Source organism: Drosophila virilis, chromosome 5, assembly GCF_030788295.1.
Source record: "Drosophila virilis strain 15010-1051.87 chromosome 5, Dvir_AGI_RSII-ME, whole genome shotgun sequence".
Lineage (NCBI taxonomy): Eukaryota > Metazoa > Arthropoda > Insecta > Diptera > Drosophilidae > Drosophila > Drosophila virilis.
The window spans coordinates 1,003,040-1,021,513 of record NC_091547.1 but is presented as its reverse complement, the minus strand read 5'-3'; the positions used below and the strand labels follow the sequence as shown (position 1 = coordinate 1,021,513).

The window sequence follows — 18,474 nt, the reverse complement described above, 5'->3', positions numbered from 1 at the left end:
ACAGTTTAGTAATATTTCCCTTTTTTAATAGCTTCCCCCATTCCCCCTAGAACTGGAAGCACACTCTTAAGGATAGACTCTTGTGCTTTGGTATGCGCATACTATTTTATGCCATATTTAAGCAATGAAAATTTCAAAAAGATCGCGCTATACATACCCGAGTTAACCAAGACATCATCTATCATATATAGAGTTGGGGAAAGGAAGGAAGAAGCACAGCCACTCGTTAAGCAAATGACTGTGTGCGTCTTGCTAGACTTTTTGTTAGGGTAGCTTGGCTTTGGTCACAGGGCATCTCCTAGCCGTACACATCCAACTAGGGCACTCTTTGTACTTAAAAGCTACTTTCAACTGAATTTAAATTTCTTGCTAACCTCTTGCGGTCATGGCCTAAGGATGCAAGTTGCTTAAGAAAAATATTCGAAATGACAAGTACCAGCTATGAATGTGAATTGATTGCCCAATTGCAGTTGCAGTTGCAGTAAGGAAAGCCATTTCAGCTGCAGTTGCAGTTGCTCGATTGGCAAAACTTTTGGCATTGCTTATAATTGATTTTGGTGCGTTCGTTTTGATTTTTACGATTGTTTGTTTTTTTTGGCGACTCGTATCCTACTCTTTCGCATTTGCTGTTTCTTCATAAATCTCTCCCTTTCTCTCTCTCTCTCTCTCTCTCTCTCGCTCTCTCGCTCTCTCTATCTCTCCTATGCTATGTTAACCCTTATGTTTGCTTATTATCATTACAGGTGCCCATTGTGGCTGACACCAGCATGGTGGAGAAGTGCACGGGCCGAACGGGCGGACCGCTCTTCCAGCATCTAATGGACAATCTGGGCTTTATACTGACAACAACATTCATTGTCATCGTCTCGATATGGAGTAAGTATCCCCTTGTTCTCTATGCTATGCTAAGTCTAAGCTAAGTAAATTCATATATTAATATATTCAATTGGTGCATAAATCATGCAGCCAGGTAAAAAACGGTCGAAAGGCTCATAAATCATAAGTGCTGCTCCTGTGACCCTGACAGTGTTGAGCGAGTTGTTCTTGTCGTTGTTCTCGTTGTTGTTGTTGTTTGCAGTTAATCGCAAATTCCATGAATCTTTAATAAACCCCAGCGCGCAGAGAAGCTGCTTTACTGTATACTCTTAAAACGAGGAATATTAATTTGATTACGAGATTTGTAACATAGAGGAAATGTCAGCTCCGATTTCATAACGTATATCATATCATATCAGATTTCATAATTTAAACTATATCATATCACCTCATATCATAGTGTATCACCTCATATCATGTCATATCATATCATATATCATATAATTTCAATTCATATCATATCATCAGATTATATATCATATATCATATATCATATATCATATATCATATATCATATATGATATATGATATCATATATCATATATCATATATCATATATCATATATCATATATCATATATCATATATCATATATCATATATCATATATCATATATCATATATCATATATCATATATCATATATCATATATCATATATCATATATCATATATCATATATCATATATCATATATCATATATCATATATGATATCATGTCATATAGCTGCCGTAGAGAGAATCAGTATATATATACATAAAGGTATATACATATATATGTATAGCTGCTGTAGGAAGACTTAGTCGAGAAATCGATTTTTGTAAGGAAAACGTTAAGTTTTTAAGATACCTACAACTTTACCATTTCTCTTATGTACCTATATATAATATAATATATATAATAGAGCTTCTATATAAAAAATCAGGCGCGAATAAAGGTCTTCTATAAAAACTGTGCCAAGCCATCTGCCTTAAAGGGTATTCAATCTTCGACGTGTCAGCAATAGTTATTCGTGTTTGTTTTATTTTCTCTTTTCATTTTTTACCTGTGCTGCAGCTTAAGTCCTTGGCGTTATCCTTTGACGCAGTCCTTTTTAGTGACGCTTCATGGGAGCTGCGTTTTAGGACAACGCTTCGTTAAACTTTTGCCAGTTTCTTGCATTTTTACACGCAGCTGCAGACCGAATGAACTCGTGTCCTGTTGTCCTGTAGTCCTGTCCGCTGGCTGTGGCAAAAGTTTTGCTTTTTGGGCGCTCGTGTTTGCCATTTTTCAATGTTGTCTATGCGTTTGGCCGTGGCACGATGCCTCTTATCGGTACGAAAACACTTTACACCCAATAAAGAAAAAAAAGACAAAAAATGAAGGAAAGAAGAAGTGAAGGTAACTGTAGCTAAACAAAACTTAACTAGGGTTTACCTTGTTCGCTTGCCAACCGCAAAACTGATAAGCAGCAACTTTTCGTTTGGCATTAGGGTCCACGCCCCCGGCCTCCTGCGCGGCCTCCACCTGAAGCTCTGCGTAGACACACGCATAAAAAAAAAAGAAAGCATCAACAACAGCGCCTTGCAACGTGCAACGTGCAGCTTGTAGCTTGCAACTTGATTAATTGCAAGCTACATATACCATCATACATATACTCCATATATATATATATATATATATATATCTATTGCCTGCAGGATATTTTATTTCTTTCCGCTCACACACTCTCTCTCTATCTTTGCAGTATACATATCCTTCTTCCAGACGCAGGGCGTCACGCAAGTCAACTCCGAGGGTAAGTTTAATTAATAATTTTGAGTGCAGCATCAGCAGCAGCACCCGAGGCTGTGCCACAACTTTTGCTACACTTCTCTCTATTAGTTTTAAGTTTTTAGTCATTTCGTGCATGAATACCAAAAAGTTTTGTGGGTAGCGATAACAGGCCGCAGTCTTTGCACTATCATCATCATCAGTTGGGGGCACAAAAATTTCTTATTTATGACTTAAACTTTGATTTTTCAGCTGCTTTTTCTGCTCTTACTATATTCCTGTTTTTAGTATGATTTTTCTTCTTTTTCTATACCGTCTGTGTTTGTCTCTATCGGCTTTAGTTTTTTGCTGCAGGGCGGCTCCGTTGGGCGTGATCTGATTGCAAATTGTATTCACTTGAGAGTGCTATAAATACTCGATACTCGTTAACGATACTCCGCTGCTGCTGCTCTTGCTGTTACTGCTCCTCTGCAGGCCAAGTGTACAGCTGACCCCATTGCCAAAGCCTGCATGCTAATCCAGCCTATTGGCTGGGCATAAATAACAAGCTCGCATGCCTTTTTGCAAATCAATTGGATTTAAAACGCAATCAAAATCCTGGCAACACAGCAGCAACTCAGTCAAAGCAGAAATCACACTGCTAAATGTCGCCGTTTGCAATATATTACATTAAAGCCTTGTCATGTACTTAAGCATGCACTTTAAAGTTTTCAAGTAGCTTCTAAATGTTCCGATTTTGCTCTCATTCATAGTTTGTTATGTGAGTTGTAGTAAAATGAGGTGTCCGAATTACATTAGGGCTTAACATGATTCTTAACATGCACTTTAAAGCTTACATTTAAATGGTAAATTTCACAATTTGCGCCCGTTATTGTTTCATAGTTGTTTATATTGCCAAAAAATCCATTTGTAGCTGTCCGAAATTGCATGATGTCTTAACATGACCGTTAACATGCACTTAAGAGCTTGCAGGTAGCTTTTAAATTATCTGTTTTGACGCCCGTTCATGTTTTGTAATCGTTTTCCTTGCATTTGTAGCTGTCCGAAATAGCTTTAGCTAAACATGAAGTTTAGCATACACTTTAAAGGTTGCAGGTAGCTTTTAAATTGTCCGTTTTTGCGCTCGTTCATGGTTTGTTGTTGTTATTTGTTACGATAAGCCCGTGTGCCGCGTTTCTTTAGCATTTTATCAGCATTGGGCCACAACTTGCCAGCAGTCAAATTACCTTAATTACAAAATTAGTCTAATTACTTAAGATTTGTGTCCGCTGCTGCCCCAGCTCCTGCCCGTCTAATGAGCAATTGGCGAGCTCAGCAAGTTGCCCACGGTGTCCAGGCCAGGCAAAATTTTCCGCATCTCGTGCCACGTTTCTTTCGCGGCCGTCCGCACGTAATTTTTACACTAATTTTAATAGCTAAATTATTTGTTGTGTGTGTTTTGTGTTACCAAAATTGTTTGCTGTTTGCCGTTTTTGTTGGCCTTCATGCTCATTTTTCATGCTCCAAGACCGCTTTACTAATTACCTTAACTAAAGTCTCCTGGGCTGGTTTGAATCTCGCCCACAACGCGGCCCGTTTACGCCCTGCTCGAAACATAGTCCAGAATTTAACTTTAATATTGTTTCAAGGTGTGACATACTTGCTTGTGAAGTGCTCTAATTTTCTTCATCTTTATCTTTTCGCAGCATTTCAGCAAAAAAGAAAGGGCGTTTCATATTCCCCTAACAGCTCGGCCCAAAATGTATCAAGGAATGATTCAATTGGTGGTCAGTTTATTTGTCTGTTAACTATCTCAAGCATTCGCTAATTCGCTAATTTATTTGCATATATTTTACAGATGGTTCGTATTCAAGACATGCGGGTCGTTCTCCCTCTAGGGACGAGTCTTATATCTATGGCGTTCCGCAGCTGAACACGCCAAATAGATCAGACATTTTGCGACGTTACAATTAGGTTATTAGTTGCATTTTTGGCTGTGCTGCCGAACTGATTTCCTAGACTAGCTGCTAAGTTAAATTACGACAAAAGAAAGAGATAAACTCAGGTTAATTATATCATCTAGTGTACTGCCAAAGTGTGTAGGTTGGGGGTGTGTTGATAATTTCTTTGACTCTTAAAAACTGGACACTTAAACTTTTGTTTTTGACAATCTAAATTGAAATCATTTAAATTAGTTTTTTGAGTTGAATTTGATAAATTTACTTGCGCTTAATTACATATTTCAATTTTGAGTTCGGCTTTTCCTTAATCCTTAAAGAATGCAGTTAAAAATAAACTAATATGTTACACGCAAGGTTTGCAATTGTTCTGGTTTTTTACATGTACATAACTTATTTAAGACAAATGCTCGGATTGTAAGCTTTTTAGCTATTAAATAAAAGTTAGTATTGAGAGAATTTTTCAATTTTCAGGAGCTGCTGATTGAATGCATTTGATTCAGCTCAAAATCTTATTTATTAAACCTTTTGCTAAAGCTTTTGAATATCATTGCCAACATGTTTAATATTAAATACTAGGTAAAACTGTTTTGTAATAAGGATAAAATAAACAAATAAATACTAATTTGAGCAAATTGGCTTAAATGTCGATTTGTATACACTTATGTCTATGATATTTTTGCAATGCACATTTTTGACGTTTTAAAATACCAAAAATGCTAAACAAAAAAATAGTAGTTTTACAATGCACATTTTTGACGTTTTAAAATACCAAAAATGCTAAACAAAAAAATAGTACCAAAAATACTTAATGATATTTATATATGTGCTTATTCTCGTTACCTTATACTTTTTCCCATGGTTTACAATGTGTATGCAAGTTTGCAATCCGAATATATATAAAGTTATATTTAACATTAGGATAAAAAAGTAAATATCAGAAATACTTGCTGATAATATATGGTCGTGCCCTTAGTATAATCTTCGTGTACATTTCGTGTCACGCGCTCATTTCTAGCTGGCGTCCATCTCTAGCAGCCCCAATCAGATAATTTCTGTTGAGTTTGCTGTGCGCGATGGATTTCGCTTTAGCTGAACTCCTCAGCGAGTGGCTGCAGCGCACGTGCAAAGCCACTTCAATTACTTTAGCTGATTCTTCACTGCTGTATTTGTATGTGTTTCTGTGTGTGTGTGTGTATCTGCTTGGGCGAAGTGTTAAGTGGCAGCTGAGTAGACGAGTGCTCAGTTTTAAGCGCTTTTTAGAGCTGAGCTGCAGCTGAAATGTATGCTACGATTTTTGTTATATGCATTTCTAATTAGAAAAGCATCAAGTCAAGTATGCCATTAATTTTACATTTGCGCATTTCAAGTGTGATTCCCCCCACCCCCAGCGCCACGCCCACTTGAAAAAATGGGCAAGTACTCGGCACTTGGCGCACTTGAAAGTGTGTTCGCCCAGCTCACCCAGCCCCTGCCATTGATAACTTACATTTGTTGTTCTTACGGTTATTAATTAGTTTTTCCACTTTTTTGTGCTCGCCACACAAAAGTGCGCTTCTGCAGCAGGCAATTGGGTCAGCAATTAAATTAGTTGAGCCCCTGTTCGATATTTTTGCATATTTAATGCGCAATTCCGAATGGTTTGATTTATTAAACTTTATATGGTCGTGCCTGGTCCGGTCAGTTGGCGGTAATTTAACATGTGTGCGGATAAGCCTTAACAATATATATGTGTATGTATATATATATATATGTGTGTGCGTGTGTGTGTGTGTGTAGCTGAGCATTTTCTGCCTGCCACACACTTCAGCTTCATCATTTTAACGCAATTTCCTTGGCAGTGAAATGGAAATTTCCATTTCGATTTGACTTTTTAACTTCATTACAGAGGGTATTATACATTTTGACATGATTCAAAAAACGTTAAAATAAAATATGTATATATAGATCTGTATCAATAGCCAAGTTCTTGATTCAACTCGGCATTAATATATTTTACTATGCTAATTTTTATATGCCGAATTTCATTAACATGAGACCACTATATAAATTGAGTTATTGTATGAACAACTTATACATAATACTAAATATCTTCTGCAAACTATGCATTTAAAAGCTTATAAGAACCAAGCCTTATGTACATTAAACAATTATATCATCGAGCTTTATAAAAATATTTCGTCAAAGAATGCGTCTTTGAAAGGAAATCTTTTCGGCTTTTTCAAGTTACGTTCACTAACATGCCGAAAACCCGAAAGCCATAATCCTACAAGAGTACTTAAAATTCGGCGTGCTAAATATAGCTTGTTATATATACAACAATATATAAATATATATATGTATATATGTATTTTATTTATTTTACGCTCAGCTTCATAAATTATAAATAACTTAATCGTGTCCGAGCGTATTGAACTGTGTTTTTGCAGCCCCCAAAGGAGCAAAAAGGGCTCAAGGATCGGGCAGTTTTGTTCAATTTGAAGCGGCTTAAGGGCTGACAAATGCACAGGCATCATTCAAACTAGGCAGCCGAATGTGTGTGTGTGTGTGTGGACTGATTAAGATGCTTAGACTTCGACTTCATTCATGTGTTAACATTATATGGCACTATGCATGCCTGTGTGGGTGTGTGTGTGTGAGTGTGTGTGTACGTGGCAGCCATGCTTGATTTGCTCATTTCCGGTTCATTGAATCCCGGCTGCGGCATGAGAGTGTCCGAATGTATTGAGATGCGATATTCTAATCGGATTTGTGTGTTTGTCCAAAATATGAATTATGCCAAATATGCGACAACTGCTGCGTGTGAATGTGTCTGTCTGTGTGTGTGTGTGCTTCAGCTGGGAAATGAATTATTAAAACAACAATTAGCAGTATAAAAATAATTATGTATAATCAGCATATAGTACACCCATGCATAAATGCAAGTCAATTGCAGGCGCTCGTTTGTAACACGCTTCTAAATAAATATTCATTGAGCAAATCGGGCCCTAAGCACATCAAAATATTATTATTAGGTATATGTATAAATGTACTCTGCTAGCCAAAAGTATGCATACATATAATTACAAAATCTGTGACAACTGCTGCCATATACATATATTCATGTAACCAGCGAGACGCCGGGTAATTTCGTCTACTATATTGCATTTTTATTTATTATATTATTGCTCTCTTATTTTCATTAAAAATTCCGTTTCTTGAGCTCTTTTTTCAACACATTTCTCATGACTCATGTATATACAACTTTGCATATACTTTTGCCACTCACTGTGCTTAATAATACGTACAATACGCTGGCCAGCTTAAATATTAAGTATACGCACCGCGCGCTGATAACAAATCAGCTTTGATGTAAATTCAGTTCACCTTTTATTTTGCAAATGGCTTTTTATTTCTTACCCAATGCATCTTTTACTGAGTGCGGTGGCGGAGGGCTGGGCTTCTTCTAAAGTGACTCTCTAATTAAAATGGGAAGCGTAAGATAAAGACATCAATTACCACTGTGCACGGCGTTTTTGCTAACGAAAGATGGCGCAGCTTATTTGGCGAAATCTCTTGCTGATGCTGCGAATTCTAATTAATTTGTACACACATACATGCATGCATATATATATGTATTTAGACTTTCCTGCAGATTTTTACAACTAAAATGTTTACATTGTCTTCAGCTAATTGAAATTCTAATTATTTTTGATGGGTTGGCGCTTTGCAGGGCTTCTTGCTTGTTTGATAAGCAATTAAAATTGGGTAGGCGCTGGCAATTTCTCAAAATCGAAACAAAAAATGTCGCATATTTCTTATTACGTATACTTAATATTTTTTAAACGCTTGCTTTGCACATTTTCAAAGAACCCACGTACACGCGTGATATACAGCTAGAAAACATTTGAAAAAATGTTAAGTAATTTATTCATTAAAACTTTTTAGTTATTAATCAAAATTAAAATTTTTTAAAGCACACTGTTGGTATCTTTAATCAATCTCTTTTTAATATATTAATCTTCAGCGTTTTTGCGAATCCACTTACACATTCGGAAAATGCGTGAAAAATTGTTGTTAATTAAAGACCTTGAAGATTTGCTAAAGTTTAAAAACTTGTGGCTCTTTTAAAGGTTATATTTTTATTACGTATACTTAATATTTGAAACAATTTGTATACTAGCTCAACTCTTGGGCCTAGGGCATAAAGTAATTAAACTTAAAATCATAAAAATTACGTTTTATCTAAATATCATAAAATCAATTTGAAATATTTTAGGGTAAGACGCGGGCGTGGCTCTTATAACAAATACAAATATAATCACATAAAATGGTGCCATTTGATAATGCTGCAGCACACAGACTTTGGTCGCTCAGTACATATATTGGTGTTGTTTTTGTAGTCGCTTATGTCTAGAGGTAATAATAGAACTTAATTAAGCTATTTGCTAATTTCATAATTGAATTACTCAGTCAAACGTTCGATTTGTATGGTCGCATGTTTGATGTTGTACTTGCTGCCGCAGGCCAATTGCGTTGCCAGCTCCAGCACCATATTCGAGTCGCTCAGCAGGTCTGTCCGATAAGATATAAATAAATACATATATACATATATATAATGATATTCATGTGCGTGTCTTACCCACAACTAGATGAGCCATCAGCACATTGTGTTCGCTCGTATGCTGCCAGACATTTAGATGATGCACCGATCTGTTTAAATGGCATGGAGTATTGGGGGCATAAATTAAAAGCGTAGTTAAATAGTTGGGTCTGTCGGGTTCATTGACCCACACTCACTTGACACCCTCAATGCTGGCCAGGTCGCGCTGCAGCGTCGCCAGACAGACGCTGCGCGGCACCGCATCTAAGAGTATGGAGACAGATTCCCGGAACAGCTGCACCGTGGTCATAATCACAATTACCGAGAAGAGCAACGTGCACAATGGATCCACGTACTTGGCGCTGGGCTGCAAAATTGAATTAGTCGATTAATTGACTTGGGTCTTGACCTCTTGCTAGACTAGGCTCAGCCGACTCACATAGAATTTGATTAGAATAGCCGCCAGAAAGACGCCAATGCTCTGCACCAGATCCCCAATCACATGAATCATCGCTGCGCGCAGATTCAGATTGCGTTCCGTGCTGGTTGGACACGATGGTGGAGTGGGAGGAAGGGGAGGGTAAGAGTGTATGGGGGGTAAATATAAACCAAATATTAACTTTAGGTATTTTGAGGGGCACAAATTAATAACAGCAAATCAGGCATAACTAATGCAGCTTTCGCTTGCTCCCTCTCTCTCTCTCTCTCTCTCTCTCTCTCTCTCTTTCTGCACATGCAACTAAATTAAATTCCAATTAAATGTAATCAAACAAACAATTGCCTGCAGTCAGCAGCTGCTGTGCGCTTCCTGTTGTTGTTGATGGAGTTGTTGTTCTTGTTGGTATACCCTGTACTTGGTAGCAAGGGCTAGAAAGGCAGTCGAACATAAAACAATATCTGTGCTGGCTATATTAATGCAGTAGGGAAATCTTTTGATAACCTTCGTTGGGGACAGATGTTTAATAGGACAAATTCTTGCTGCGCAGAGGGGAAGGGAGAAAGAGAGAGAGTGGGAGACAGTTAAAGAGAATTTATAGAACAAATTCTGCAGTTAAAATATGTGTAAATATTAATTAGAACGGAATTGGTTTTAATCGCACTGTGTTTTCTGTACTCTACACCAATTTCTCCCATTCTAAAGTTCTCTCTTCCTCTTTTTTCTCAGCTATTAGTTTTTCGCTCAACTCTTTACTCTTACTCCATACTGATTTCTATCCTCTACAAACTTCCTTTCTACTGTACTCTATTGCTTTGCTTTAATTTTACTGATCTATCTTATTATTTACTTTATACCCTCTACATGATTGCATTGAATTCAGAATTACCTCAAATTGAATAAAAATAAATTAAATTAATTTAAAGAGAAATTATAGAAAAGCTGCTTTACCAGCTCAGCTTCATATCTACGTTCATCTACTTCTACTTTCTATAGTACGATAAATATAAAAAAATCCTTTGAGAGCATCTGTTACGGGGCATCTATTAGTCGCTTTTACCCACCACGTGATTTTTTTTTAAAATTAATTTTTGCTCTTGTTTGACAACAAATTCATGAGCGCTTCAACCGCAGGCCACAAAATTGCAACAGGCCATTTGAATCAATATATGAAGCTAAATATATGCACATATAATATACACATATATACTATACAGATTCAGATATATTTGAGTATATAAATTATGGTATATACATATGTTTCTACACACACACACCTACCCGTTTTGTTGGATTGGCTTTAAGCCGTTTGTTATAACTACATTATGAGGCTCGTCGCTGGCGCTGATTGTTATTGGCTGGGCGTGGCCCAGCCCATGTTCATGTCCATATCCATGACTGTGTCCATGACTGTGACTATGGCTATGGCTATGGCTATGGCTATGACTGTGGCTGTGGCTGTGGCCATGCCCATGGCCATTGGGGCCCATAAACCAGGTGCCATGCAATACGAACATCATGCTGCGGGGGACCGAAAAACATTTGATATTTATATTTAATTAAAAGTGCATGAAAATCATTTCAACTGTGACAAATTGCAATATTACAGAGATCAGCTACGCTGGTTGGGCCTCACTAGCTCCATAATATACGACTACTTTAACACTAAAGTAATTAACTTTTGCATGTGCAAATATTTAAAGCTCTTACAGCTGACTGATTTTCATGAGTTCACTTAGAACACTTTTTTTCTTCAAATAAGTACAATTTGCTTTATTTATCACATGGCTTACTGATTTTGGGAAATCCACCCATGTGAAATACAGGTGAAAATATTTTAATTGCAATTTTTTAGCAGTTTTCCTTAGAATAATTTTGTTGTTGTTTAACATTAAATTAATTAATTTGTGCCTTTGCAAATATTTAAACCTGATATATTCTATTATTTGTAATTTCACTTAGAAGTGAGAATAATTAGCGAAAGTGTGATTCATGACACTTTTTTGTTGGTTCATATTGAAAATCAATGTATATTTCTGTAAGTTTTGTAAGGCAAAGTTTTGGTATGTGGACGAGGCTTTATTGAAAAGCTAGACGTGCTTTATCCATCTGTGAAATTCTCATACATGTTTGGAAAGTGCGTGAAAAGATGTGGTTTATATCTTTTTAGGCAGTCAGTTCTTAACTAATTTACACGTATCATTGAAAAGCTTTGAAATCCACTTAAACTTTGGGAAAATGCGTAAAAAGCGTTGGTATTCAATTTTTTTTTTGGCATTTCGACTTTCGACTAGTTTATAAGGATCTGGGTCATTCATTTTTAAATCCACTTATATAATCGAAATATGAATGAAAGCTTTGGTATATCTATGCGAAATGAATTTCGAATTTTTGTGCAAATTGATTTTTGGTTTATTTATTTTAGTAAGGTTGATATAAATTGAACTACTTACATGATATTAATGGCAATGCCAATGGCCGATATGCACATCATGACATTGACATCGAGTTCAAAGTTCTGTGAGTAGATGCGATCGATGGCAACAATAACGAGCATCGCTGTCAGCAGCCAAATGCCCAGAATGGAGGCCAAGGCACCGAGGACCTCTGCGAAAGCGAAAATAACAGGGACATGGTTAAATAATAGACTAGGCGCTAACTAACATCTACAAAAAGTCGGATTTAATTGCAATTACTGTGCCAAAGAGTGGGCCCTTATAAGTGGTTGCACACTCATTAGCATAGTGTCGGGCCATAATTGGCTACTTACCGAAGCGTTTGTAGCCAAAGGACATGCGTGAGTCCGGCGGCCGTCCGCCCAGCCAGATGGCCACCAGCCCGATGACAAAACTAATGCAATCAGATGCCAAATGCGCGGCATCGGCCATAATGGCCAGACTGCCGGCTATATAACCGCCAAGGAATTCAATGATCTGCCAGTCGACCGAAATACATATATATACATAGTTGAAATTTATCATAATTAAATCTGGCATGTGTGTGTGTGTGTGTGTGTGTGTGTTTGTGTGTGCTTACCATGAATATGCAACAGAGCGAAATTGCAAGCAGAATTTTAAATTTCGCCTCCTGCGCCGATTTGCTTTTAAGGTTCGCGCCAAAGCCCGGCTGCCCGCTGTGGCAGGCGACAAAAGTGTCGGCGCTCGGTTCCAAGTGCTGCAAACATAACGGTAATAATTGCCTTATAAATATGTCAACCCGTATGTGTGTGTATGTGTGTGTGTGTGTATGTGTGTGTGCATATAAATGGCTGCCACATGCAAGGCGCATGCAATTTTCATGGCACACGCCGGAGCGCCCTTAATAAGTACTTTAATTGAACAATTTGAGGTTATGTGGAGTTTATAGATATTTATGCCCAGAGCGTTTCTTATTGCGGCAAATATAAATGCCAAGACTTCGTTTGCGGTCGCTTAACGGCGCTGATATTGTTTATATATATGCATAGCATATATATTACCCGACAATAATACTTTGAGTTTTGCGTTTAAATATGAAATTTGAGGTTATGTAGAGCTTTGAGTTGTGGGCAGAGAAATTGGATTGCATTTAAAATATAATAAGATGCCTACATTTGCTCTTGCTTAACCATTTTTTATGGTGAAGTAGTACGTAAAATCATTTCGCCTGTTAGTTAAAAAAGCGTATCGCTTGTGAGTTACATTTGCGATAACTGGAAAGATATTTCTGGATGGCTAATAAAGCGAAGGATAATCAATCGATTATTACAGTTGCACTTAAAATAGTCTTTATATGTGCCTCGCTACAGTTCTAGGGCTTAGGCAAGTGTTTCGCTTGGAAGGTAGAAAAGCGATAGGCAATAAATTACTCTTACAATAATATATAAAAATGATGTGACAACTGTTTTTTTTTTTTTTTTGCTGTTTATTACATGCAAATAGTAGGGATATGCCCACAAGCTCGCTTGCGAAGGGGGATATAGATTGGTAAATTTACACTACCATTAAATATTTTACTTAAACGGAGTGTATGTTTCTAGGAGATATAGCTATAGGCAATAATCTGTCTACAGTATCGCCAATGTCTCTGCCAGGCGATAGTTAATAGATTTAAGCTGTAATTTGAAAGTTACAAATTCTCTGCCAAGCGAAAGTTAATAGATATATTAGCTTATTTTGAACACTTGCCAAATTGGTGCGACTATTATTGCTGCTGCCGCTGCGCAACAGTGGAACCTCCCAGGTGTGCTCCTCCAGCTCCGAAGCATCAGCTCTTGCTCTTCTCAATGAATCCATGTTGTTGTTGTTGCTGTTGTTGTTATTGTTGTTGTTGTTGTTGTTGTTGTGGTATTTGGGATTACCATTTGGCATATGAGTGCTGTTCAGTCTTAAATGGTTGCTGTCAGTATTGTGCTGCAGCTGTTGCAGCTGCTGTTGCTGTTGATTATCATCGGCGTAAAGTGAGAAACTCTCATCGTAATCATCATCGTGCATTGTGGGTGCCAGCGCGTTGTCGAGTTTTTGATATTTTGACATTTTCTTTTTTTTTTTTCTGTTTTCTTCGAGTTTATGGTGTGCGTGTATGTGTATTTGATTTGAGCTTTTGGTTCTTTGTGCTTTCGGATCGCTTATCTACGTGGCATTTATCATAATTAGTGGGCGCTTGTCATCCTCCAGCTATAGTACATTGTCATCCTGCACATCATTATTGTCATTAGGGGTACTCCGGCGAACGGCATAGGCTGCTTCAGCGAGTCGCGTGTTTGGCTGCGTGTTTATATATATATCGTATCTGTAAATTGTTCAAATATACGTTGTTCTCTGTAAATGTATGTGCATTTGATTATATGTGTGCGTATTTGTTTGTTTTTTGTTTTTTTTTGTTTTGAGTTTACTTTGTTTATGTGGAGTGTGATTACTTTGTTTATGAATGCTTTTCCGTTTCTCAGTTCTATTCGAGAATGTGCCAAAATGTTTGCAGTCAAAGACGACTGCTAGATATTCTGTTGCCAGCTTTTAAACAACTCTTATTAATCTCGTATAGGAGTTTTGTTTATTACAAGGGCCCACAAAATAAATTTTTAATTAAGTTATATGTTGAAAGTATTAAGAGATCAAAAAAATTAAAGCTGCTGCAAATAGTTCTCGAGTTGTTTTAGCTGAAAATTTTTGAAGGATTCGCAAAGTACTCCATATATATGTATATAGGCAACATACATATATAGTCCATATATAGACTCTATAAATAGACTTTTTACATAGTTTATGTGTAGACTCTGTTATATATTCTCCATTATATTTTCTAGTGAGTCGACATACATGCAGCTAATATGCTCTATTCGCTATTGGGGGCAGTGTATACATATAAAAAACATACGCTTTGTGCTCTTAGGAATTTATTTAATCCGTTTGCCTAAAAAGCCATGATCTTAAAGATTTTTTTTTTTAAAGGAAATAATCTTAAAAGACATAACAAACGTGTTGAGCTTTTGATCGCATTTATAATCTCTAAATGAAAAAAAAAAAACAATATATATAAGCTAAAACAGAAATTGGTCTGTATATTTTAATAAGCTGTGAGAGGCCAATAATTATTTTTAAAATTAAAGAAAATCAAATGAGAATTATTAAGTTAAATCACAAAAATATGAAGAGCACAAATAGACCATAATTTTGAATTTTCCAAAATTATTTGCCAACAATGGAGAATTAATGAGCCTCTGGCTCTCGTGTAATCAACCATAATAGTTATGTCGCTTTATATGTTTATACATATTTATCGCATTTATTACGCGCGCGCGTGTGTGTGTGTCTGTGTTTGTGTGTGTGTGTCGCTTGGGGTACTTGGAACTCGAACTCGGTTGCGATAAGCGCTACAATTCCCATGGAGCTGCCTTCTTGCCGACGACGAGCTATGATTAACTTGTCAAACAGCAGAGAACCACTTACTAGAGCACTGATTCGGAACGTATTCTGGCAGCTACTGAGCAACAATTAGCACTCGATTCGATCAGTTTCAATCAGTGGGCGACTTTTGAGGAAATTTTACGTGTGATAAACGAAAAGTTCGAGATTAGATAAACGGCTGATAAGACGAACTGTAAGATCTATAGGTAATTGAAACGAAGACGGGTGTATTAAACATAAAGAAAAGGCGCGGAAAAGCTTAAACACTCTTGAAAATTGCTGTCGCCGAACTCTTTAATGAGCTGTCAGCGCAATAAAATATAACAGACTAAACGTAAGCGTATCTCTACAGATATATGTATGTATATATAGATACTTTTGAGCAGCTAATGCCCGCTGAGTATTGATAAAATGTACGTGCGCTTGGCACACTTTGGGTAGTCCTCCCTGCCCCTCCCCCTGGTTGTAGGAAACTGATTTGAAAAGAATTTATTGTTGACAGCGAAATGTTGCCTTCGATTTGTCGGGTGTGTGTGTGTGTGTGTGTATGTGTGTGATGGGGGGCAATTGACTAAGTTGCTCTTGTTGTGATTTCATTTCCAATCGCTTTTCATTCGCTTTCCATTTAAAACAGTTTATTTATGGCATTGCATTAGGGGGATTCTTGCGTCGTCTTGCATTGACGTCTTTTGTTTTAGAGTCTCAGCTAAATTTAGGCATTGTGCGCGTTTTATTTACTTTTAAAAAATAAAACGATTTAAATTTGAAGTGTGCAATCAATTTTTTATATGCTTCTACGAATTACTGAATCATTAATTAATGCGGGTTATTACTAAAGCAAAAACAACAACAACAGCTTTGCATTGCAATTGCGCCGTTATGCCTGTACATTGACCTTCTCAACAGGTTTTGTTTTTGTTTTGCCTCTGTTTTTGTTGTTGTTGATGAGCCGCTCTATCGATATTTTTCGAACTAGTTTGCTGCTGTTGTTGTTGTTGCTGTTGCTGCTGTTGTTATGATTTGTGTTTAGAAGCTGCGCTTTAGCCGGCTGCTGCATGCAGCACGTGAAGCCGGTTGAACGAGAACGCATGAGTGAGAGAATGCGCTTAACATAAGCAGAGAGCTTACAGTGCAGCTCTCTTGAGCAAATGAACGAGCGGGCGATTAAGCCGTTATCAGCTGGAGCAACGAGTAGTAGAGATAAAAAGCAATATGTAAATTGAGTTGTTTGCGCCGCTCAGTTCGCACCTCTCACGTGATTTTGGTTCAATTTACACAGTTATTTACATTGCTTTTGTTTATGTTGTGTTTTTGTTTCTGTACTTCGTATAGTTTCGCCGCGTGCTTACACCGTTAATGACGTGTTTTTTAATGTACCATTATTATGATTGTTTTTATTTCTGTGTGTATGTGTTTTTTTTTTATCAGGAAATGCGATTTTAATAGCTTTTCATTTATAGTGTAAAATTTGTCACGGCGTGAATTCGCTGTATATTTTTTTTTTATTTTATTTTGGTAAGTTATTTAATTGTGTTCCTTTTCATGTATTTGTTATTGTTATTATATTTTTCTCCGTGTTTTCCTTGACGCTTATTATCGCCTTTGGCGATATACTTTTATTGAATACTTTTGCAATATTATTAGATTTACGCGTTTGCGTGTTGTCGCGATCATTAGCGAGGCGTGGGTTTTTTTTTTTGTACGGCGCTTTTGTTGTCACCGTTGCAGACGCGCTCGTCGCCAGCGACGCATGAACTTCAACTGACGGCGGCAGCGGCAAAGCCACAGAACGACAGCCAAGGCGCACGAGTAAAAGAGAAAGGGCGAACAGCGAGCAGCGAGAGAGAGTGTGAGTGCGAGCGTGAGCGTGAGCGCCGGGTGCCACAAATACGTGTGTAAAAATGTAAGTATGTATATTTGTGAATACGTCATCTTGCAGCTGGCGCTGATTACGTATGTATTTACCCATCCCAGAGCCTTCATCACGCTCAGCACATGTGAGTGTTGTTTTCTTCCAATTGAGTGCTTTTAAGCTCTCACTCAATTTGAGGGTCGCCGCTGTTAATGAAGATCAGTCGCCTCGCGCAGTTTGCATTCGACATTTGTAAATAAAGTGTTTGTTTTTTTGCACCATTGTTGTTGTTAGTTTGTGCATATATAAGTAGAGATCGGTAAATATGCTCAACTATTAATCATTATCAAAGTGTGCAATTGAGTTCTTTATTAATTAACAAATGTTTTAGTCTTCAATATCACACAAGGCAAGAGAGTGCTAACCACACACATACATATACGTATTGCATTGCGCATTGCCACATTTCATGTGTGTTACGTTTTTCCAGTACATACATAAGCAACTATAAAATATACATACATACATATGATGTACATATAAATTCTTATAGAATGACGGTTGGCTGCGATAAATTGTAGCTAATGAGTGATAAATTGGATATAGGGCATTTAAAGGGCCCTTGGACGCCTTGCAAGGCCTGAATCAATATTATTTGCATATACTTACACATTGACATACATACATACAAATTGAATGTATTTTAATGCGTTATAAACAGAAAAAAACTTTCAAATGAACTTCATAGAAAAATGAATAACAAAGCGAAGGCTGTAAGATAACGGGAAAAATGAGTGACATGATCGTAATGGGTTTTTAGCCAGGCGTACCACAACCCCCATAACGGCAATTTTAACCCTCGAGTCTCTCTCTCTTTCTTTCTTTCACTCAACATGTGAGCACTCCTGCAGTCCTCTCTCCATTTCCCAGTCAACTTCTCTTTGTGCTGTTCAAGTAAGGCTTACGGATATTTCTGTTTTCGGTATTATTCTGTTCTTTTTTATTAACAGTTGTAATAATAAATGTGTGTGTTTAGGGCAGTCAAGTTCTGGGATGAATCTGTCTATATGTAGATTGACATATATAAGTAGATGCTTTTTTTTATTCATCTAGCACTTATACCGTTACCGCCCATTCACGTAAATCTTCTTTTAAGC

At 37.1% G+C, this 18,474-nt stretch overlaps 2 protein-coding genes across 8 annotated transcripts in view; one reads left to right on the top strand and one right to left on the bottom strand.

The window, feature by feature from the left end:
• Positions 1-5,227, top strand: part of Gp210 (nucleoporin 210) — a 67,016-nt gene extending 61,789 nt beyond the window's left edge. For both annotated transcript variants that reach the window (XM_002059314.4, XM_032436304.2), the window contains exons 16-19: positions 744-876; positions 2,600-2,650; positions 4,311-4,391; positions 4,463-5,227. In XM_002059314.4, the coding sequence (XP_002059350.3) occupies positions 744-876; positions 2,600-2,650; positions 4,311-4,391; positions 4,463-4,578 (381 nt within the window). In that variant the 3' untranslated portion in view covers positions 4,579-5,227. The remainder of the gene's footprint in view (positions 1-743; positions 877-2,599; positions 2,651-4,310; positions 4,392-4,462) is intronic.
• Positions 5,228-8,664: 3,437 nt separating this feature from the next.
• On the bottom strand, positions 8,665-17,221 carry ZnT41F (Zinc transporter 41F). 6 transcript variants are annotated; one of them, XM_070209819.1, is made up of 11 exons: positions 17,093-17,221; positions 13,747-14,350; positions 12,617-12,754; positions 12,351-12,513; positions 12,034-12,187; positions 10,862-11,101; positions 9,584-9,686; positions 9,342-9,511; positions 9,184-9,254; positions 9,011-9,116; positions 8,665-8,954 (listed from the first exon to the last, which is right to left on the bottom strand). In XM_070209819.1, the coding sequence occupies exons 2-11, from the start codon at positions 14,092-14,094 to the stop codon at positions 8,915-8,917; spliced, it is 1,533 nt and encodes a 510-aa protein (XP_070065920.1). In that variant the 5' UTR covers positions 14,095-14,350; positions 17,093-17,221; the 3' UTR covers positions 8,665-8,914. The 6 variants fall into 6 exon arrangements, with proteins under 6 accessions (XP_070065920.1, XP_015024294.1, XP_015024295.1 ...); XM_015168808.3 differs by having other exon boundaries at positions 16,594-17,219; XM_015168809.3 differs by having other exon boundaries at positions 16,714-17,219.
• Between the last annotated feature and the right edge of the window lie 1,253 nt (positions 17,222-18,474).

Bases quoted from the DNA above. Each gene is read 5' to 3' on its own strand.
- ZnT41F (XM_070209819.1), bottom strand. From the start codon at position 14,094: ATGTCAAAATATCAAAAACTCGACAACGCGCTGGCACCCACAATGCAC. The intron at 12,514-12,616 runs GTAAGCACACAC...GTCGACTGGCAG, and splicing joins CGCTCTGTTGCATATTCATG to ATCATTGAATTCCTTGGCGG. The intron at 9,255-9,341 runs GTGAGTGTGGGT...CCATTTAAACAG, and splicing joins GCCAGCATTGAGGGTGTCAA to ATCGGTGCATCATCTAAATG.